This window comes from Chanodichthys erythropterus, chromosome 10 (genome assembly GCF_024489055.1).
Source record: "Chanodichthys erythropterus isolate Z2021 chromosome 10, ASM2448905v1, whole genome shotgun sequence".
Taxonomy (NCBI): Eukaryota; Metazoa; Chordata; class Actinopteri; order Cypriniformes; family Xenocyprididae; genus Chanodichthys; species Chanodichthys erythropterus.
In genome coordinates, this window is record NC_090230.1 from 19107283 (window position 1) to 19126981 (window position 19699).

Here is a 19699-nt window from a genome sequence, read left to right on the forward strand (position 1 = left end):
GGACGTGACCTACTTTCAACAACAAAAACTTGCATTTTTAGCTTGTGTTGTACTTGGAATTATTATATTTAATTGTCAAATTTAAATAGGTTTATGAAACGATAGGTTAATAATCAAATAATGTACAATATAAGCACCAGTCATACTCATGTGTTTATGACTTTGGCAGGTTTAGTGCGGCATACGTGCTGTTGATTTGGCTGGACCGAATATTTCTACGCAGCTTGGTAAACTCTACCTCAGCATACTGAAAAAGCAATGAGGAAAACAATATTAGTACTTCCTTTGCAGTTGTTCCTGAAACAAAATGAATATTACAATCTAAACAAAAAACTAAAGTTTGTTTAAATGTGTCAAGAAGAATGCTCAATAATTATCAAGATTTTTTTTTTTTTTTTTTTTACCTGTAGTTGGTCCTGACGCTCTTCTATAACTTGCATCTGCTGTTGATCAGTGTTGAATTGTTGTGATAGTTCTGTGGACCTTCTTTTTCCAACAACATAAACTTTTAATAATCCTAAAAACAAAACAGCAAAATATTAGGGTGTTATTATTCTTTCTTAAATAAAGATAAATTTGAAGTCACAAAGATACCAATATACTCACAAAATAGTCAAAACTGAATAGTCAAAATAAACAATCCTAAATAAAGAACTTTTACACAGTTACTAAAACTCCGCACGTCAGTGGAACAGAGCATCATATTGATATGTTTACAAATTGCATATTTTTATTCTTAATTTTCTAAACTAAAAAGCGACATCTCACCGATCAGCACAATGAGCAGAAGCCCGATCATCAGAGCAGATATGATGATGATAATCTGACATTGTGTTTGATTCTGATCATTAAACTCCTCCACTGTATGATTGTGATGCTCAGTTAGTCGAGTTGATTCTGTAATGAAAGTTTCCACAGTCTGTTACTGTCAGTCTCCAATAAAGCACAATGACTGAAATTCTTATAAATATGAATATTATATCTAGCTTACAATATATTCATATCTGTGTGGAGCAACCAATGAAATAAATACATTTGCTGTTCATGTGTCTGAAAAACTGAAGTAGTGATAAACAATAAAATCAATAGTAAATAATTTCAATGATCATCATTATGATCTCTGAAGGAGTAAATGAACTCACCGGTGAAGTTCAGTCTGGTGCTGTTGCTGAATTTTGGAGGTGTGCCTGTTTTCATACAATAATAAACTCCTAATTCATCAGCAGTCACATTATTTATAACCAGACAATGTTTAAATTGCACTGAATATTTCTTTCTGAATTTTTTATCAGGGTAAAAAGGTGGTAGTGGTGATTGTAATGATCGTAGAATCACTGCTGGAGGATCTGGTGTTTTCAGTAAAATCCAATAAACCTCATTTTCATCAAGATCACAGTTTATGGACACATTTGATCCCAAATCAGTTAGTTGATCTGTTACTGCTGCTTGACAACAGATTAAGACATCTATAAATTAAAAATACAATAGCATTGTTATTAAGATCAATGTGAACCTATAACATACTGTAAAACAATACAAGCGCATGTACATATTTTGATATAAAACTCACAGAGCTGAAGCCGAATGATCTTCATATTGTTCCCGTTATTAAATCTGCTTGCCTCCACACAACATTTAAGATGAATTAACTCTGAAGCTCTGAAGCTAAGGCAGGAAGACAAAACTTCCCACATCAAGCAGAGGAAGTTCTGCCCCATCATCATCTTCATCACTTCATTAATCAAAACATATTTTGTGCTTTTATAACCACTGATTTCATAAGATTTTTGATATTGTTAATCATATTAATGTGACGTGTGTGTTTGATTAAACTGAGTCAGTGAAACAGACTGTCTGTAGAGAAAGATCCACTGTAGAACCTAATTCTAGATCTGTGGCTGTGAACACAAAGCTTCAGAGCTGATTCTGTAGAGTGACTCAAGAGGCCTGTTTCATGAACAAATGTCTCAGGTAACCATTGTTTGCTAAGAAGGGAACGAGACACTGTGTCGAATGATGACACTTTGCACTGTAAAAAAAATAAATTGTGAAAAATGGTCAATGACTGTCAGTTATGGCTGCCAAACAAAAATCTTAAAATTAAAGTAAAATATTCTAATTTAAATAAAGTGCAAAAAACTTTAACAGAAATTTTCATTAAACTTTTTTTTTTCACAGATTTTTTTTTACAGGTATCCCCTGAATTATTACAATAAAACACCTTGACTGCAAAACAAAATCTTAAAAAACAACAACGCTCAAATGACTTTCAGCAAAGGCTGCTAAATAAATGTGCAATATCCTCATTTTAATAAAGTGCAAAACAGGTGTGTGTTTCAGTGTGTTTCAGGATCTATCCATAAAACAACAGTGTTTTTTAACACTGAATGTCTTGTATTCAACCAAAAAGAGCACACATGACTGAATTAATGTAACTATTTGACACTGCATCAGCAACTATACTGTCTCTGAAATAAAGGAACATGCAGCATAACACCGTTTTCTGGCTCATCCTGGACTAAAGCACAGGCTCCACTCTTGAGCACAATGGTGACCAACAAAACAGAAGATACAGAAACCCTTTAAATCCCAACAGAATATTAAACTCTAACAGATCTCTCAAGATCTCAGTATCTTCACTTATTACAATCCAGACTTTATATCTTTTATACTAAAGTTCTTATTAACAGAGGTTTAGATGAATAAAATAATTAAGTTTGAAGTCACCGTTCTAGTGGTCAGTGCTTGCGTTGAGGTCTTGACCCTTTAACATTAGTATTTCTCTGGTTGCTTTAACTGCGTGTTTCTGATGTTTGTTATAGCAAAATAGAAAAAAGCAAGAGAAACTCTGATCAGGTGATGTTGGTCACTTTTTATGTTACAACATGTAGTCATCATAAAGTGTTATGACTCACTGATACCAGAGTCTGGTCTCTGATTAGATTGTTTAATATTTGTTGTAATTTAACGTGCCAATACTGTTTATTTAAATTAGGATGTTTTACTTTGGTTTTATGGTCTTTGATTGGCAGCCGTTGTTGCCAGTCATTGACTGTTTTTTTAATGATTCTTTTAAAGTGAAGGTATTTGATCGTAATAATTCAGGAAATACCTGTAAAATAATAGTGTTTTTCGGTTTATTTCAATTAGGATGGGATTGCCAGACAGAGAAGCATGATTCATTAATCCAGAGAACACGTCTCCACTGCACGGTGTCCTTTACACCACCGCATCCAACACTTTGCATTGCACTTTGTGCTAGGATGCAGCTGCTCGGTCATAGAAACCCATTCCATGAAGCTCTCTACACACTGTTCTTGAGCTAGACCAGTTGCATAAACTTAGTCACTATATTAAGACTGTGTCTTAAGAACTAGTTTGACCAACTTGCAGTTAACCAAGGGGTAATCAATGTTATTTTTCCAATTCCAATTACACCAATTTACCTTTTTATGTTACAGACTTTAAAAAGTTAGGACCACTCTTCAAGAAAAACATTAGTGTCTTAACTTTTAAGACTAGTCTAAGTGGTTTATGCAACCGGCCTGAAGGCCACATGAAGTCTGGAGGTCTGTAGCTATTGACTCTGCAAAAAGTTGGCGACTTCTGCACACTGTGTGCCTCATGCTTAATAAAGTCTGTGCTTATGTAGAGAAATAATATAGATAGTCCTTTCTGTTTCCGTTTGCACAATTTTTACAGCAAAAAACATCAAAGCCACTATTTTTCATTCTTGAAGATCCATTGTTGGTAATGCCGCTTTGAACTTGAGAACAACTCTTGTGGTGTGAGACTTATGGCACTTCATCCATAGTGCACACAGAGAATGCATGAACACTCTTCTTGTGCTTAAACAGACAAATGCACATAAAAGAATGGCAATATAGCGAATATCATAATAAAATGTTAAACTGAATGTAAACTGTTGAGAAAGAAATCGGGTGTGTGTCAATATATTGGATTCACTATATTGCATTCGGCTTAAAGTGGCAGCAGCCTAATATAGCTTACCTGCTGCTGTCATTAGTTAGAACACACTGCTTTTATGATTTATCACTCACCATATTTTTCTTTTTTTTTTTTCTTTCTTTCTTGTCATGGCAAACTACGCCAAATAGCATGAACAACTGTAAATGACAGGGAACTCACAGTTACAGAGTTGGATTCATGTTGACAAAAACAAACAAATCCAACACGGTTTACATCAGGTTAAGTGGTCTCATTATAAACTTTTCTGTCAACTCACGATTTGACCTTGAGTATATGATGAACCTTGAGTGTGTGCGCAATCACATGAAACAGTGAGGGTCAGTCAGTAAAACCTGCCATCCAGTGGTGAGAACAGAAATATCCAGTAGCAGCAACTTGGTGAAAATGAGGGGAGAACTACTATTTGCAGCCTTGTGAGGGCAGCAGAGAACTGCATTGTCTACTTTAAATATTGTGATGTTTTTCTTTGGCTTTGATCCACAAACATCGATGTTAATTGTCAATACACATACATGTTAGTTTTTCTTTTTTGGTGTTTTTAATTATATATAAAAATGTAATTAAAAACTAAGTTGGAATGATGATAAAACAAACCAAGCTTTCAAGAATTTCAGAATGTCATAGACTCAGGCAATTCACATATATACATATCACATCATGATAAGAAACAATTAGTCTAAACACAACTTACATGACTTTCTTAGTGGTTCAGTGATCTTTACCAGAAACCATCTGTAAATGTACAACATCAAACAGGTTAAAATAAAGACACTGGAGGGTGCACAGGCATAGAGCTAGAGGGTGCACAGACGTCGAAGATGGAGGGTGCACAGACCCTGACGCTGGAAGGTGCACAGACCCTGATGCTGGAGGTGCACAGACGCCAAAGCTGGAGGTGCACAGACGTTGAAGCTGGAGGGTGCACAGACACCGAAGCTGGAGGGTGCACAGATGCTGAAGCTGGAGGATGTACTGGAGGGTGCACAGATGCTGAAGCCGGAGGGTGTACAGAAGCTGAAGCCGGAGGGTGCACAGATGCCGAAGCTGGAGGGTGTACAAGCGCCGAAGCTGGAGGGTGCACAGACACCGAAGCTGGAGGGTGTACAGAAGCTGAAGCTGGAGGGTGTACAAGTGCCGAAGCTGGAGGGTGCACAGATGCCGAAGCTGGAGGGTGTACAGAAGCTGAAGCTGGAGGGTGCACAGATGCTGAAGCCGGAGGGTGTACAAGTGCCGAAGCTGGAGGGTGCACAGATGCTGAAGCTGGAGGGTGCACAGATGCTGAAGCTGGAGGGTGTACTGGAGGGTGCACAGATGCCGAAGCTGGAGGGTGTACAGAAGCTGAAGCTGGAGGGTGCACAGATGCCGAAGCCGGAGGGTGTACAGAAGCTGAAGCCGGAGGGTGCACAGATGCTGAAGCTGGAGGGTGTACAAGCGCCGAAGCTGGAGGGTGTACAAGCGCCGAAGCTGGAGGGTGCACAGACACCGAAGCTGGAGGGTGTACAGAAGCTGAAGCTGGAGGGTGTACAAGTGCCGAAGCTGGAGGGTGCACAGATGCCGAAGCTGGAGGGTGTACAGAAGCTGAAGCTGGAGGGTGTACAAGTGCCGAAGCTGGAGGGTGCACAGATGCTGAAGCTTGAGGGTGTACAAGCGCCGAAGCTGGAGGGTGCACAGACACCGAAGCTGGAGGGTGTACAGAAGCTGAAGCCGGAGGGTGCACAGATGCTGAAGCTGGAGGGTGTACAAGCGCCGAAGCTGGAGGGTGTACAAGCGCCGAAGCTGGAGGGTGCACAGACACCGAAGCTGGAGGGTGTACAGAAGCTGAAGCTGGAGGGTGTACAAGTGCCGAAGCTGGAGGGTGCACAGATGCCGAAGCTGGAGGGTGTACAGAAGCTGAAGCTGGAGGGTGCACAGATGCCGAAGCCGGAGGGTGTACAGAAGCTGAAGCCGGAGGGTGCACAGATGCCGAAGCTGGAGGGTGTACAAGCGCCGAAGCTGGAGGGTGTACAAGCGCCGAAGCTGGAGGGTGCACAGACACCGAAGCTGGAGGGTGTACAGAAGCTGAAGCTGGAGGGTGTACAAGTGCCGAAGCTGGAGGGTGCACAGATGCCGAAGCTGGAGGGTGTACAGAAGCTGAAGCTGGAGGGTGTACAAGTGCCGAAGCTGGAGGGTGCACAGATGCCGAAGCTGGAGGGTGTACAGAAGCTGAAGCTGGAGGGTGTACAAGTGCTGAAGCTGGAGGGTGCACAGATGCTGAAGCTGGAGGGTGTACAAGCACAGAAGCTGGAGGGTGCACAGGCGCCGAAGCTGGAGGGTGTACAAGCGCCGAAGCTGGAGGGTGTACAGGCACCGAAGCTGGAGGGTGCACAGGCGCCGAAGCTGGAGGGTGTACAAGCGCCGAAGCTGGAGGGTGTACAGGCACCGAAGCTGGAGGGTGCACAGGCGCCGACGTTGGAGGGTGTACAGGCACCGAAGCTGGAGTGTGCACAGGCGCCGAAGCTGGAGGGTGCACAGGCACCGAAGCTGGAGGGTGTACAAGCGCCGAAGCTGGAGGGTGTACAGGCAACGAAGCTGGAGGGTGCACAGGCGCCGACGTTGGAGGGTGTACAGGCACCGAAGCTGGAGTGTGCACAGATGCCGAAGCTGGAGGGTGTACAGAAGCTGAAGCTGGAGGGTGCACAGATGCCGAAGCCGGAGGGTGTACAGAAGCTGAAGCCGGAGGGTGCACAGATGCCGAAGCTGGAGGGTGTACAAGCGCCGAAGCTGGAGGGTGTACAAGCGCCGAAGCTGGAGGGTGCACAGACACCGAAGCTGGAGGGTGTACAGAAGCTGAAGCTGGAGGGTGTACAAGTGCCGAAGCTGGAGGGTGCACAGATGCCGAAGCTGGAGGGTGTACAGAAGCTGAAGCTGGAGGGTGTACAAGTGCCGAAGCTGGAGGGTGCACAGATGCCGAAGCTGGAGGGTGTACAGAAGCTGAAGCTGGAGGGTGTACAAGTGCTGAAGCTGGAGGGTGCACAGATGCTGAAGCTGGAGGGTGTACAAGCACAGAAGCTGGAGGGTGCACAGGCGCCGAAGCTGGAGGGTGTACAAGCGCCGAAGCTGGAGGGTGTACAGGCACCGAAGCTGGAGGGTGCACAGGCGCCGAAGCTGGAGGGTGTACAAGCGCCGAAGCTGGAGGGTGTACAGGCACCGAAGCTGGAGGGTGCACAGGCGCCGACGTTGGAGGGTGTACAGGCACCGAAGCTGGAGTGTGCACAGGCGCCGAAGCTGGAGGGTGCACAGGCACCGAAGCTGGAGGGTGTACAAGCGCCGAAGCTGGAGGGTGTACAGGCAACGAAGCTGGAGGGTGCACAGGCGCCGACGCTGGAGGGTGTACAGGCACCGAAGCTGGAGTGTGCACAGGCGCCGAAGCTGGAGGGTGCACAGGCACCGAAGCTGGAGGGTGTACAAGCGCCGAAGCTGGAGGGTGTACAGGCGCCGAAGCTGGAGGGTGTACAAGCGCCGAAGCTGGAGGGTGTACAGGCACCGAAGCTGGAGGGTGCACAGGCGCCGAAGCTGGAGGGTGCACAGGCACCGAAGCTGGAGGGTGTACAAGCGCCGAAGCTGGAGGGTGTACAGGCACCGAAGCTGGAGTGTGCACAGGCGCCGAAGCTGGAGGGTGTACAAGCGCCGAAGCTGGAGGGTGTACAGGCACCGAAGCTGGAGGGTGCACAGGCGCCGACGTTGGAGGGTGTACAGGCACCGAAGCTGGAGGGTGTACAGGCACCGAAGCTGGAGGGTGCACAGGCACCGAAGCTGGAGGGTGCACAGGCGCGAAGCTGGAGGGTGCACAGACAGTGAGTGATAACGATGGCTTTTTAAACATCCACAGTGGCATCTGTACATTTTATACAAAGAGAAATTCAGGTTTACAAAATACTTTATTTGTTCAAAATTAAAACTGTAGACAAATTAACATTGGAATAAATTGTGTAACATTACTAGTGGACAATTTGTAAATTTTAAAAGATCTGCAACATTTATTGAAACCTTTATTTATTGACAAATACCTCAGTGTTTAACAGCTGTCTTCTTGTGGGTTTGCATATGTGCCACAACATATATGTAAGCACTTGCTACAGAACTCGCATTTGTGGTTTGGGCCTTCAGAAATTGGATTTTGCAATATTCCTTTCCTACAAACTGTTGGAAGTAAATTAATTAAGAATTCTTTTTTTTTCTTTTTTTTTTTTCACACATCAACATTTAATCAAAAACACTTTACAACACTTTCCAAAAGAGTCATGTTTTCTAAAGGTGTATATCATTAAGTTCTCTAAAATGGAGAAAATTCAATTTATATTAAACTAAATAAAGATGCATTTTCACATTTGTCTGGATTAGTGTGGAAATGGCCTAAATTAATACATCCAACAATGCAAACATTTTCCTTTTTTATGTGTGGGATGTGTTGGGAAAAAGTATAAGGTTACAAATTGCATGTTACCGATAGGGCTCCCAAATGATCCCATTGTTAATTAACCTTAACGTTAATTAAATCACCACATTGTAAACCTCAGTTCAGCCAGCAACTTATATTATTTCATTAACGTACAGCTAACGCTAATTTATTCTACATTTCAGTTTGACATATATAAGTAAGCAAATAGTTATTACCCCGCCAGAACGTAAAAATATTGCTTAGCCTACTTAATGCTAAGAGAGGAAGTTTAAGTTTTAATAGATTATCAATCAATACTTATACGTTTTACTACTGTATGAAAATGATTTTTACACTTCAATTTAATGATATGCTAAAGCTCACCGGCATGTTGACGTAATTGGTTACAAGGAAGTTTGTGACATCAGAAACACCAGAGATTTCAAACTGCAGATGTGAGACTCTTTTAAAAAACTTGATTTTCACCACAGGGGGACTTTAAGCTACTTGTATACATTGTACAATTGATTGTTAGGGCCTACTGTTTCACTGTTGTTTTTGGTAACACTTTAGAACAGGGCTGGGCAACTCTGTTTGCTGTTGTTTGATTAGGTTTGGAACTAAAATCTGAGTTACCCATCTCTGCCTTAGAATAAGGACACATTTATGAACATTAGTTAATTTATTAGTTAACATGAACTGTCAATTTTACAGCATGCATTGTTTAATGTTTGATTATATACAGACTAATATTTAACAGGGGTTAGTTCCCCCAAAAATGAAAATTCTGTCATTAATTAGTAATTACTCACACTCGTGTCATTCCACACCTGTAAGAACACAACTCAAGATATTTGTTTTGATGAAATCTGAGAGGAATGACACCTAATGCTGTAACTACTGTTAACCATTTTTACCTTATTGTAAAGTCTTTGTCTTTTTTTTTTTTTTTTTTTTTTAAAGGTTGAACTGTGAAGCTTAAAACAAGTCATAGACATCAAAGACCTCATTGTGCCTGCTCTGACCCCATCATTATGTAACCACTGTGCCTTGTTTTGTTGTGTTTTTTTAAAAGGTAAAACATGATTGCTTATTGTTCATTTGTGACACCTAAAGCTGTAACTTGTGTTACCAAATATGAAATATTTGTTGAAATGGAAAATTGTCTTTTAAACTTTTATATGTTTAATGTTTTTAAAAGAGACCTGTGACCAGTGTGTATGTTTGTGTGCATCTAAGTGTTCACAAATTCATAATACTTGCTCAAAAGTAGCTTAATGAAGGAATTAAGAAGGAATTAAAGTTTTCTTAATCTTTTCATATATATTGTCGAATATGACAGGTTGAATACATAATTTTGTTGGATTTTACAGTCAAATGACTATTAAGTTATTGAATGAATTAAATTCTGCTGTAAAACAATAGTGCCATTGTTCAGCTTAAGTCATTTCCGTGTCAGTAATGGAGAAAGCAGTCGGCATCACAATTCACAATATTTCATCCATCTACTGCTTGAAGATCGCAATACGTCACGCCGACATATGGTGGTACTGACCACGGTAAGACAAATAATGTAAAAAGCAATTATAAGTAGCACGATTCTGATTCAAGAGTTATCAGTCAGTCATACTCCCACATTTGTTGACGAGTTGTCTTGGCGATATCATCTAGTTTTGACGTCTCCTGTGGTTCTGTGATTTTTGACAACTTTAAGTTACGCCCCCTGCAACAAGTTACGCCCCCTTAGTGTTACGCGCGCTCCTCCAGCACATATCCATATTCTATTGGTGAGTTCAGCGGAAATCCCGCCCTGGATAAACATTTCATTCTCCATGTCAATCACAATAAATCGGTCTTTGTCAGACACGTGATTTTGTTGTGTGTGACGTCACCGCGGCGCCATATTTGTGGTATCCCTGCTGACTGTGAGAATGAAAGAGATTACACGAGTTGAGATAACAAGCATATAACTCGCAAATATGAAAAAGCACAAGAACAAAGTTAAAATTTCATATCGCGATAAACTCACCAAAGATGCCAGGGACCGTTATTTGGAGAAATTTCCATCCATTCATAACATAGATCTGTACGAACTGACTGCAGTAAGTTGGAGTGCTACTGACCCCGCATTGCTACCTAAATCATCATACTTAAATATTGTTAACTGTCTTGTTTATGGCATAAACGCATAGTGAACAATTTAAAAACTATAAATCCCTCGAAGCTCACAGATATTTCACTAATGGGTGCAGGATTTATTTATGTTCTGAAGGAAGGACTGCGATAACAGTATAGTAACGATAATGATGATGATGTGTTAACTACCGTATATAACAAATACATGATTAAGGATGGTTTAGTGTTATCAGGAAGAATTTTGAACTAATACTACCCTTTTTTTCATGCATTTTTTTTTCTTTATTGCATTAAGTACATAAACCAATGTATAACACTATAAACATTGTTCCAATAAACAAGGCATCATCAGAGATGTATGTAGAATTTAATAGTGTATTTTATTATAGTACATTCTGATATAGTATACCTTTTAGAGCCAAAATAATTTGTAAATTATTGTCCTCCATCTACCTGTGTTGTCTGGGTCAATGACATTATGAGTCTTTTTTTTTGTCCAAAAGCCTTAATAATAATAAAAACAAAGATATGTCATGCAAGTTAAATATCTGATTTATAGATTGTGTATATTATTAATTATCCTATTAATACTATAAGTGCATATAACATAAATCTACAAATCACCCTGAAAAATTTTATTATACATGCTTTATTGTTCATGCAAGACTGGATAAAGCATCAGCACATTTTTACACTACAATTCTACAAAAGATTCAAACATGCGCAGAGGCACAAAAAAAAAAAAAAAAAAATTGTAATAACGCCATAAAGGTTCCCAGGTTTGGCAGACCCGTATAGTACATTAACATCATCTCCAAAACAAACATCAGACATCCTGTACATATCAAGTCGGTTTACTTCTGCACATGCAGATCACCATCTCCTCCAGCCTCCTGCATCTTCTCAGTGTGAAGATGATCACTCTCTCCAGCCTGATGGACCATAGTGTTAGCTGACTGACTTGGGTAAAGTTGGTTTTATATTCGCACATCCGTATTCAATAGCCTTGTTAATCACACTACACTGGACATTCAGTGGACATTCACAAGTAAATATGTCATTAAACAATACTTGCCTATTTTGATCGACTGTGAAAAATGTTATAAGTTGACAATCGTTGGTTGTCAATATCATGTCGCTGCTTAAAATTCGCAAACATTAATTTATTGCATATTTATTGGAAAGTCTCAATTTATCAGAAGTCTGAATGTGCAAATATAAAACCAACTTTACCCAAGTAGCTGACTGGATTGTTTTCCTTACGTCTGTGTGTGCATCTCAATCAGCTCTGAGCTCTTGAATCAGTATATTGTGTATACAAATTTTGTGACTGAGACCGTCCTGATCAGTGCCCTAACTAATGAACTAGGGAGCTGATTGAGACACAGCCTGTGTTTAATGCTGATGTGGCCTTAATGTAGGGAGGGATGGTGTCCAGTTGGGGTCAGTCTCCATAATCTTTAAGCAGGCTGATCTGCAATGAAATGAAAAGGTCCACAGACCACAGCTGTAAAAAGTAGTCAGAAAATAAGAATCAGTATATGGATACAGAGCAAAAATGTCGTACCTTAAGTATAAAAATGCTGTAGCAAAATTAAGAAAAAATGTAGACATATTCAAGTAAAGGGATTCAGTTTAAATTGACTTGTTTCATAGCACATACAATCCAAAACAATGCGTTGCTATAACGTTTTCTACTTTAGAAAACAGAAACCTCTAACTTACCTTTGTGAAATGTAGAAAGCAAACATACATGAATGGAGATATCTTGACGAAAGTGATGTCTCACCGCGGCAACCCATGCGATCCAGCGCCTGTTATTGCCTCTACATACTCTCCGTACAGCCTTTTTTCAAGTAGGAAACCGACTAAATCTAATCTCGTAGTAAAGTTTTTGACATTTTCTATCGTGGGACATATTATTGCAGCTTTTCACACAACAAAAGTGTGCCATTTTTACAATGAAAAGTAGCCAAAGAAGAAACAACTCTGCACTGATACAGAGATTGTTTGGATACCTCAGAAATGGCGGCGACACCCATAATGCACTTCGGTTTTCACGAGTGTGACGTCACCTGACAAAGACCGATACACACAACCCTGATTCAAACTCAGACAGAGCGGGAATTTCCACTGAACCACGTAGAAAGTATGTAGAAGCTTGGAAATTAATATCTAGGAATTAGCAGTAACACAGATAGTGATGGGGAAAGAACATTTCGGCAAGAAGGAAAAAGCATGGAGTATTAGGTAAGTTTGAAAACACCAGGCTCTAGAAAATATTTGAAGCATCACTACCAAACTCAAAAGTGCTTTCGCGTGATTGATACAATAGATGACATTTAATATTTAATTTTGAAGCATTTCCTTGTCGTTGAACATATAGCCTACATTGATTACATTTTATCAAGTTCTGTTATGCACACCTTCTACATGGGAAACAGCCTAAAAGCAGATATTTTTTTTCTCTAACAATATCTCAACATGTCTGAGGTTAAAAGGATCTCTTAAGCGTAAACATAGGGCGATACTGAAATTTGTCATTTAATGATTCATCAGATTAGAGGTCTGCGCGGTTTTTCTTGAGAGGATTCCGATTGGTTGCCACAACTTGTCATTTACTTTGACCCCCCCGCCGGCGTTGGTTTGAACTCACAGTACAGCGTTGTTGGCAGGGTGGCCAAGGCGAATTTTGACGCTCTCGCCGGCGGCGGTGTGAACAAAGAACGTATCTTGCCAGGTTTCTCAGGACAGGGAACTGGGGGCTGTGTGAACGCCACCACTGCAGAAAGTTTTGTTCACTTCAAGTTCAAGCAGAGATGCGCTGATGTCAAAGCATCTCGGCGTTATTGTCAGACCGCCCGCTCCCGTCTAAAGTACACTACAGTTACTGACCACAGTCTGCCTTTCATTCAAATTTTATCCCGCGCAGCAATAAATCTTAACGGTTCCCGTGGGAGAGCCGCGGAAATGCAGACCTCTACATCAGATGATAATATATATGCCAATGTTTATGAATAATCTATTTAATTACTTTTACTATTTAATGTACAATTACTGAGGGTTTTTTTTTTTTTTATGTGTGGATTAACTATTAGGCCACTACTAATTTATTAAATCCACACATAATAATAACGTAGTTATAACTTCTCCAGTTGCTGTGATATAAATAATTATTGAAACGAGAAGCATTTTGGATCTATAAATTGAAATCACTGTTTCTAATGGTATGAATGAAGAATTAGATTTTTCTCTTTTTCTATAATGTGATGTAGTGAAACTTGCTTTACGTGATTTTTACAAATATCACAAAATAAATTGAATAGCTATTAAGTGTGAAACCAATTTTGATTAATGATGTATTTCTGATGACTTAAATCATTAGTTTTTTTTTCCACTACTGTATTTACTGAATTGATGATGTGTAAGTTTTTTTTTTTTTTGGTCTAATTGGCTAATTAATGATTTTTCTTGATTGTTGGTTCTTCTGTTAGCTTGCTTGGTGTGGAATTGTGCTTTGTATTTCAAACTTCATGAGTATTGTGTCTTGTGTTGCATATAAATTGTTAGGGGATGCATTTGTATTGACGTGTTCGATTTCTTGAGACACAATGGCCAATCAGATGGGTTTAAGTTCAATTCAACTCATTGCTCAAAACGCTGGAGTTTGTTCAGTGATGTTATGCAAGCTCGCAAATCCTCTCATTATAACAAACAAAGTAGCCTACAGACACGATGTAAATAAGAGATTCAGTGTGCAGTGTAGACAGCTTCTCCAATCCCACCAGGCATTATAGAAGATGACTCAGAGCTGTTATCTTGCCAAAAGGAGGTTAAAATTCGTATTCTCCAATATACTGTTGGATTTTTGTACATTTTTAAAATAAAAGATCAAAAGGAATAACAATGCAGATTTATTTTCACAGCTTTCTTTAGTCATATTTACAAAGGGTATGAATAATTGGGCACACACACACATATATATATATATATATATATATATATATATATATATATATATATAAAATACAGTGTGTATAAATAATATTATAGGGCATTATGATCACCAGGTATGTTAATGATTTCTGAATAAAACACTGTTTGGACAAAGCTGTGTTGTAGGTTATCAGATAGCACTGAAGGGCTGATGTTTGCTGTATGCGTGGTGTTTTTTGGTGTTTCATTTAAACTACCATTGAGAGGAGACCTATAGTTGACGTCAAGAATACATTAAACATGGTTTGGTTTATTTATGTTTAACAAGTTAATTTGCAGGAAAATAACTATAATTTTATTTTAGTCAGTAGCAATTAGCATTCTGTAGGCCTATGACAGTTCTCAGAGCCAACTTAAGAACATTTACAGCTAAACTGTAATATTTATGAGTTTAGCATGTACATGATGATGATGATGATGATGCAACATCCAATATATTATTAAGGAAAATTAATAGAAACTTTGGCACAAAAAAAGCATTTTGACAAATTAGTTGAATATTAAACAACAAATCAGATGACAGCTTTCAATTATTGTTGCTATAAGTGAAAGTTGCTAACTTAATGGTTGAGGTTAAGGAATTGTTTTGTGTGTTTCTACAGTTTCAGCTTCATCTGTGTTTTTGCTGTGCTGATAAACAAAGGTGAGCACTTAAACATCCAAACTTTATATTTAAATGCCAGACTGTCTTTGCAGTTAATGTTTCTGTCGTTTCAGTGTCTCTGCAGGAAAGAGTAGAGGCTGTTATTGGCGGTTCTGTTGTGCTGCCGTGTTCATCCACTGAACATGATCATAAACTTCAAGACATTGATGTGCACTGGAGACACAATGACAGTAAGAATGTGTATGATATAATAAAGGGTCAAGATTCGCTAGTGTTACAGGACCAACGGTACAAGAACAGAACTGAAACTTTCCCTGATGAGTATCTGAGAGGAAACTTCTCCATCAAGATCTACAATTTCACTCATGATGACGCAGGAGAGTTCAGCTGCCTCATCACGCACTCATCTGAACAGAAGACTGTACAGCTGATCATCAACGGTGAGACTGGTTTATTAATATATGATTAAATGTTGATGTTCACTAGTTATGTTTCAGTCTGAATTATAGACAGATCTGTTGTCTTTATCACAGTGCAGAAATATTGTTTTTTTGTTTTGTTTTGTTTTTGTTACTGAATCAACTGCAGAAAAGGGAAGCAAGTCAACCGATCAAGGAAACAGAGGGGAGGAAACAGGAGCAGATTTGGAGACATCATCAACACCGCTTTGGGTTTACATTGTATTATCTGTAGTATTATTAGTGCTAGCCTGTTTCATCATATTTCTCTTGAGAGGAAGAATTCGATCTGCCTTATTCCTTATTCAACTCAAAGAAACGCATCCTATATGAGATTAATCAGATATATACAAAATAAACATAATATTACAAATTATATCTGCACAAAATGACACGAATGTACAAGTTTACCCCAAATAATTCACAATTTTTGTTCTCGTTATAATGTTATGCAATTTGACGGTCCCAATCATAGTCATTATTAGTTGTGCATTGCTGAAGCTGAAGATGATCAGCGGCACGCTTTAATTCTACCACATTAATTCTTAACCAGATGCATCCTATATGAGATTAATCAAATATAGATGGGCCTATATAAAATAAACACAATATTACAATTTAAATTTGCACAAAACATAAGGCTGCAAATGCACAAGCAAACTCATGTTTTATGTTTCACGGTTGAGCAGCACACGTGCATCAACCTGCTTTATCGAGGACCAATAAGTTTTATCAATTAAATGTATTATCGACAATTAATGGATCATTGATTAATCGTCAACAACACTATTAAGAATATAACCTTGTCGTTATGTTCTTACTGTATGCACTACATTGTTCTTATTGTATAATTGAATGAGATTTTGAAACACTGAAAAAGGAACTTTTTTGTTAAAGTTAAAAAATGAAAGAGTCTGTCAGTATGTTGCTTTGTGCCACAAATGTTCTTTCGTCATGTTGTTTTTGCCAGTATTAAAGGGTTAGTTCACCCCAAAATGAAATCACTCACATGTCATTACTCACCCACAAGTCGTTCCAAACCTGCAAGACGTTCGTTCATCTTCGGAACACAAATTAAGATATTTTTGATGACAGAATGCTGTCAGGTTTCCTTCCACTTGTAACTGAAAGTTTGACGCTTCAAAAAGTTCATTAAGAGATCGGAAAACGAATCCATATGAATTGAGTGGTTTAGTCCAAATTTTATGAAGAGAATCGATCGCTTATGATAAACAGATTTAGTTTATGCTTTTGCTCGCATGTAGACATTGATCAGCGAACATAAGCAAAAGCTCAACCGAACCTGAATGACGCACAAGAACAAACCTCTTCTGGAAGCTCAAACTTGCTGCGCAACACACGAGAATGAAACTCATTGGTTGCGCAGCACGTTTCTGGGATTTTGCTGCCCAGCAAGTTAGGGAACACTAGAGACCTTAATCCCAAGTGATAGTGTTCAAAAAGGATCAAGACGCTGGCCGACTCAGCTGACATTGATTAGGAGACATGTTAGAGTATAAATTATTTAAGCATCAATTAAGAGACGACCCAGATAAACTGAAGTCAGATGTGTAGGGGAAGTCTACCGCAATATGGATCAGTTTTCCAATCTTTTTAAGTATTTGAAGCGTCAAAGTGGTAGTTGCAAAGGCAGTCTATGAAGGAAATCTAACAGCATTCTGTCATCAAAAATATCTTATTTTGTGTTCCGAAGATGAACTAAAGTCTTACGGAACGACACAAGGGTGAGTAATTAATGACAGATTTTTCATTTTGTGGTTAACTAACCGTTTAAATGCATTTGTATTCTTTATGTATTATTTTATGTTTGTTAAAATTTCATTTCTTTTACTAAATTAGTTAATTACTGTTATCACATCAGTCCAAGGTTTATTTCAGTGTTCACACATAGTGTTCCCAAGATAAAACAGATGGTACTTAATAATTATAATATCTGTAAATTATGAAAGCTGCCTGAATCATAATCATGCACTATTCGCTTTTTGGAGAGAGAGGAGAACCTGCCCCCTGATTGAGCCTGGTTTCTTCCAAGGTTTTTTTTCTCCATTTTTAACACCTGTTTGTCTCCTGAAATCACCTGTTGTGTTCCTCCGTCGCCTTTGACTTGTTTAGTTGGGGACACTTGACATTTGATATTCAAAAATATTTTGATCTGCCTGCATCGACACCATTGTATGCGAACTGGACTGAGCTGGATGATGACATCACTGTTTACTCCAGTGCTAATATAGATAAATGAACTAAATTAATAACTTGATTCTTACAATGGAATAAATCAATACTGAATTTACTTAAGCTGGACAATGACACCATTTTCTTTAAGAGCTGCTATGCAGTCAAAATGATATACCAGTTATCACTTTAAAGCTGCTTTGACACAATCTGCATTGTAAAAAGCGCTATATAAATAAAGGTGACTTGACTTGATAAAACCACAGTGTCAGAGCTTCATGAGTATGTAACATATTGTAATACTTTAATATTCTCAGGTACATTCAGAGGAGCAAAGAGTCATTTGTCATTGCATGTGGATGATCTTTATGTACAAGAAACAAATGTGTGAATGAAACAGTGCAGATGTAGGTGTTCAGATTGCTTTTGTTATACTATTTTCACAAAAAGTAAATTATTCTCATTAAGAACTCAGCTAATATCATTAGGCCTACTTTGCTTCTGCATGGTTTCTGTTCAGAAAATCAGCAGATGTGTTGTAAAACAGTTGTTTCTGACAGTGCACTAATCCCAGTCTAGTTCATTCTTGGTGCTGAATTTAGTTTTTAAAGTTATCTTCAATATCTGCAAAACTGTAAACATTTTTATTTGTACAATTTGCTAACTCTTATAATATCATCCCACATCTTCTCAGTAGAAATGTGGCCGTTCAGGGGGATTGTTGTGGACCCCCAATACTTCTATACCCCCTGTACTCAGTCCCACTTTTTCTTCCACTAGGGACACCCCTGATTACAGAAGCCAAAAACCTTATTGAATAAATATGGCAATAACACTAAAAATGTATCTTTAGTACATTTGAGGCATTCATTGTCTTGATAAACTTTTTAGGGTCTAAAACAAAGGGTCTTTGTTCTGTTGTACATCCACGCTGCTGGAGTTCTTGCAGGTCAAGAAAATATGATCATATATCACCAATTTTATCATCTCTACACTGGTTACCCATTAAGTTCTGTATCGATTATAAAGTATTGCTAATGAGCTATAAGGCTCTGAAAGGTTTAGCTCCTGTGTACTTTACCAATCTTCCATCGCCCTACAATCCTTCACGCTCTTTAAGATCACAAAACTCTGGACTTCTGGTTGTACCTATGATAGCTAAATCCACTAAAGGAGGAAGAGCGTTTTCACATTTGGCTCCGAAACTCTGGAATAGCCTTCCTGATAATGTTCGGGGCTCAGACTCGCTCACCCAGTTTAAATCTAGATTGAAGACGCATCTCTTTAGCCAAGCATTCACATAATGCATCTCATATCAGATCAATTGCACATGACTATCTTTGCTTAATGTTATGAACCGCAGCTACGCAAATTATTCTCCATTTGCTTTTCTGTTTTTAACTCGGGACACCCATCCCGAGGTGACTAGAGAGGATATCAGCTTCCGTTGGATCCAGCCTCTTAAGGCCCCGGTATACTTAAAACGAAATCGAAGAACGAACTGATGTGACGTAATTTCGAACAAAATCACGCCAAAACAAAGAGTCAAAAGAATCAACCCTGATGGCACCAAATACCCAAGTCAAAGATCAGATGTAAATCTCAAAAGGTCCAAAGAAAAGCTTCAGCCTGAACAAATCAAGGTGTTTCTCATCAGAAAGTTTGTCAACTTTGACTGCCATAATTATTGTAAATGTAACACAACACAAACTGACTTTTACTGCATTTTTCAGTAGGTGTACTTTTTTGCCATGCTACACAAGAAAGAATATATTTAAAATGATTAAAAGAATATTATATGGACAAATGTTCAGTTATTGTGTTTTTGGGGGGGATTGGTAAAAAAAAAAATAAAAAAAAATGGTTTACAGTGCTGTACCACAATTGTATCATTTTATACAGGTT

General features: G+C 39.0%; 2 protein-coding genes across 2 annotated transcripts; both read left to right on the forward strand.

The window, feature by feature from the left end:
- The first annotated feature begins 4941 nt into the window (after nt 1–4941).
- LOC137028160 (periaxin-like) lies at nt 4942–7827 on the forward strand. Its single transcript, XM_067396929.1, has one exon. It carries the CDS (start codon nt 4942–4944, stop codon nt 7825–7827), a length of 2886 nt encoding a protein of 961 aa, XP_067253030.1.
- Nucleotides 7828–12622: 4795 nt separating this feature from the next.
- On the forward strand, nt 12623–17972 carry LOC137029216 (V-set domain-containing T-cell activation inhibitor 1-like). The gene is made up of 4 exons (XM_067398769.1): nt 12623–12793; nt 15142–15182; nt 15257–15583; nt 15732–17972. The coding sequence occupies exons 1-4, from the start codon at nt 12747–12749 to the stop codon at nt 15932–15934; spliced, it is 618 nt and encodes a 205-aa protein (XP_067254870.1). The 5' UTR covers nt 12623–12746; the 3' UTR covers nt 15935–17972.
- Nucleotides 17973–19699: the final 1727 nt, after the last annotated feature.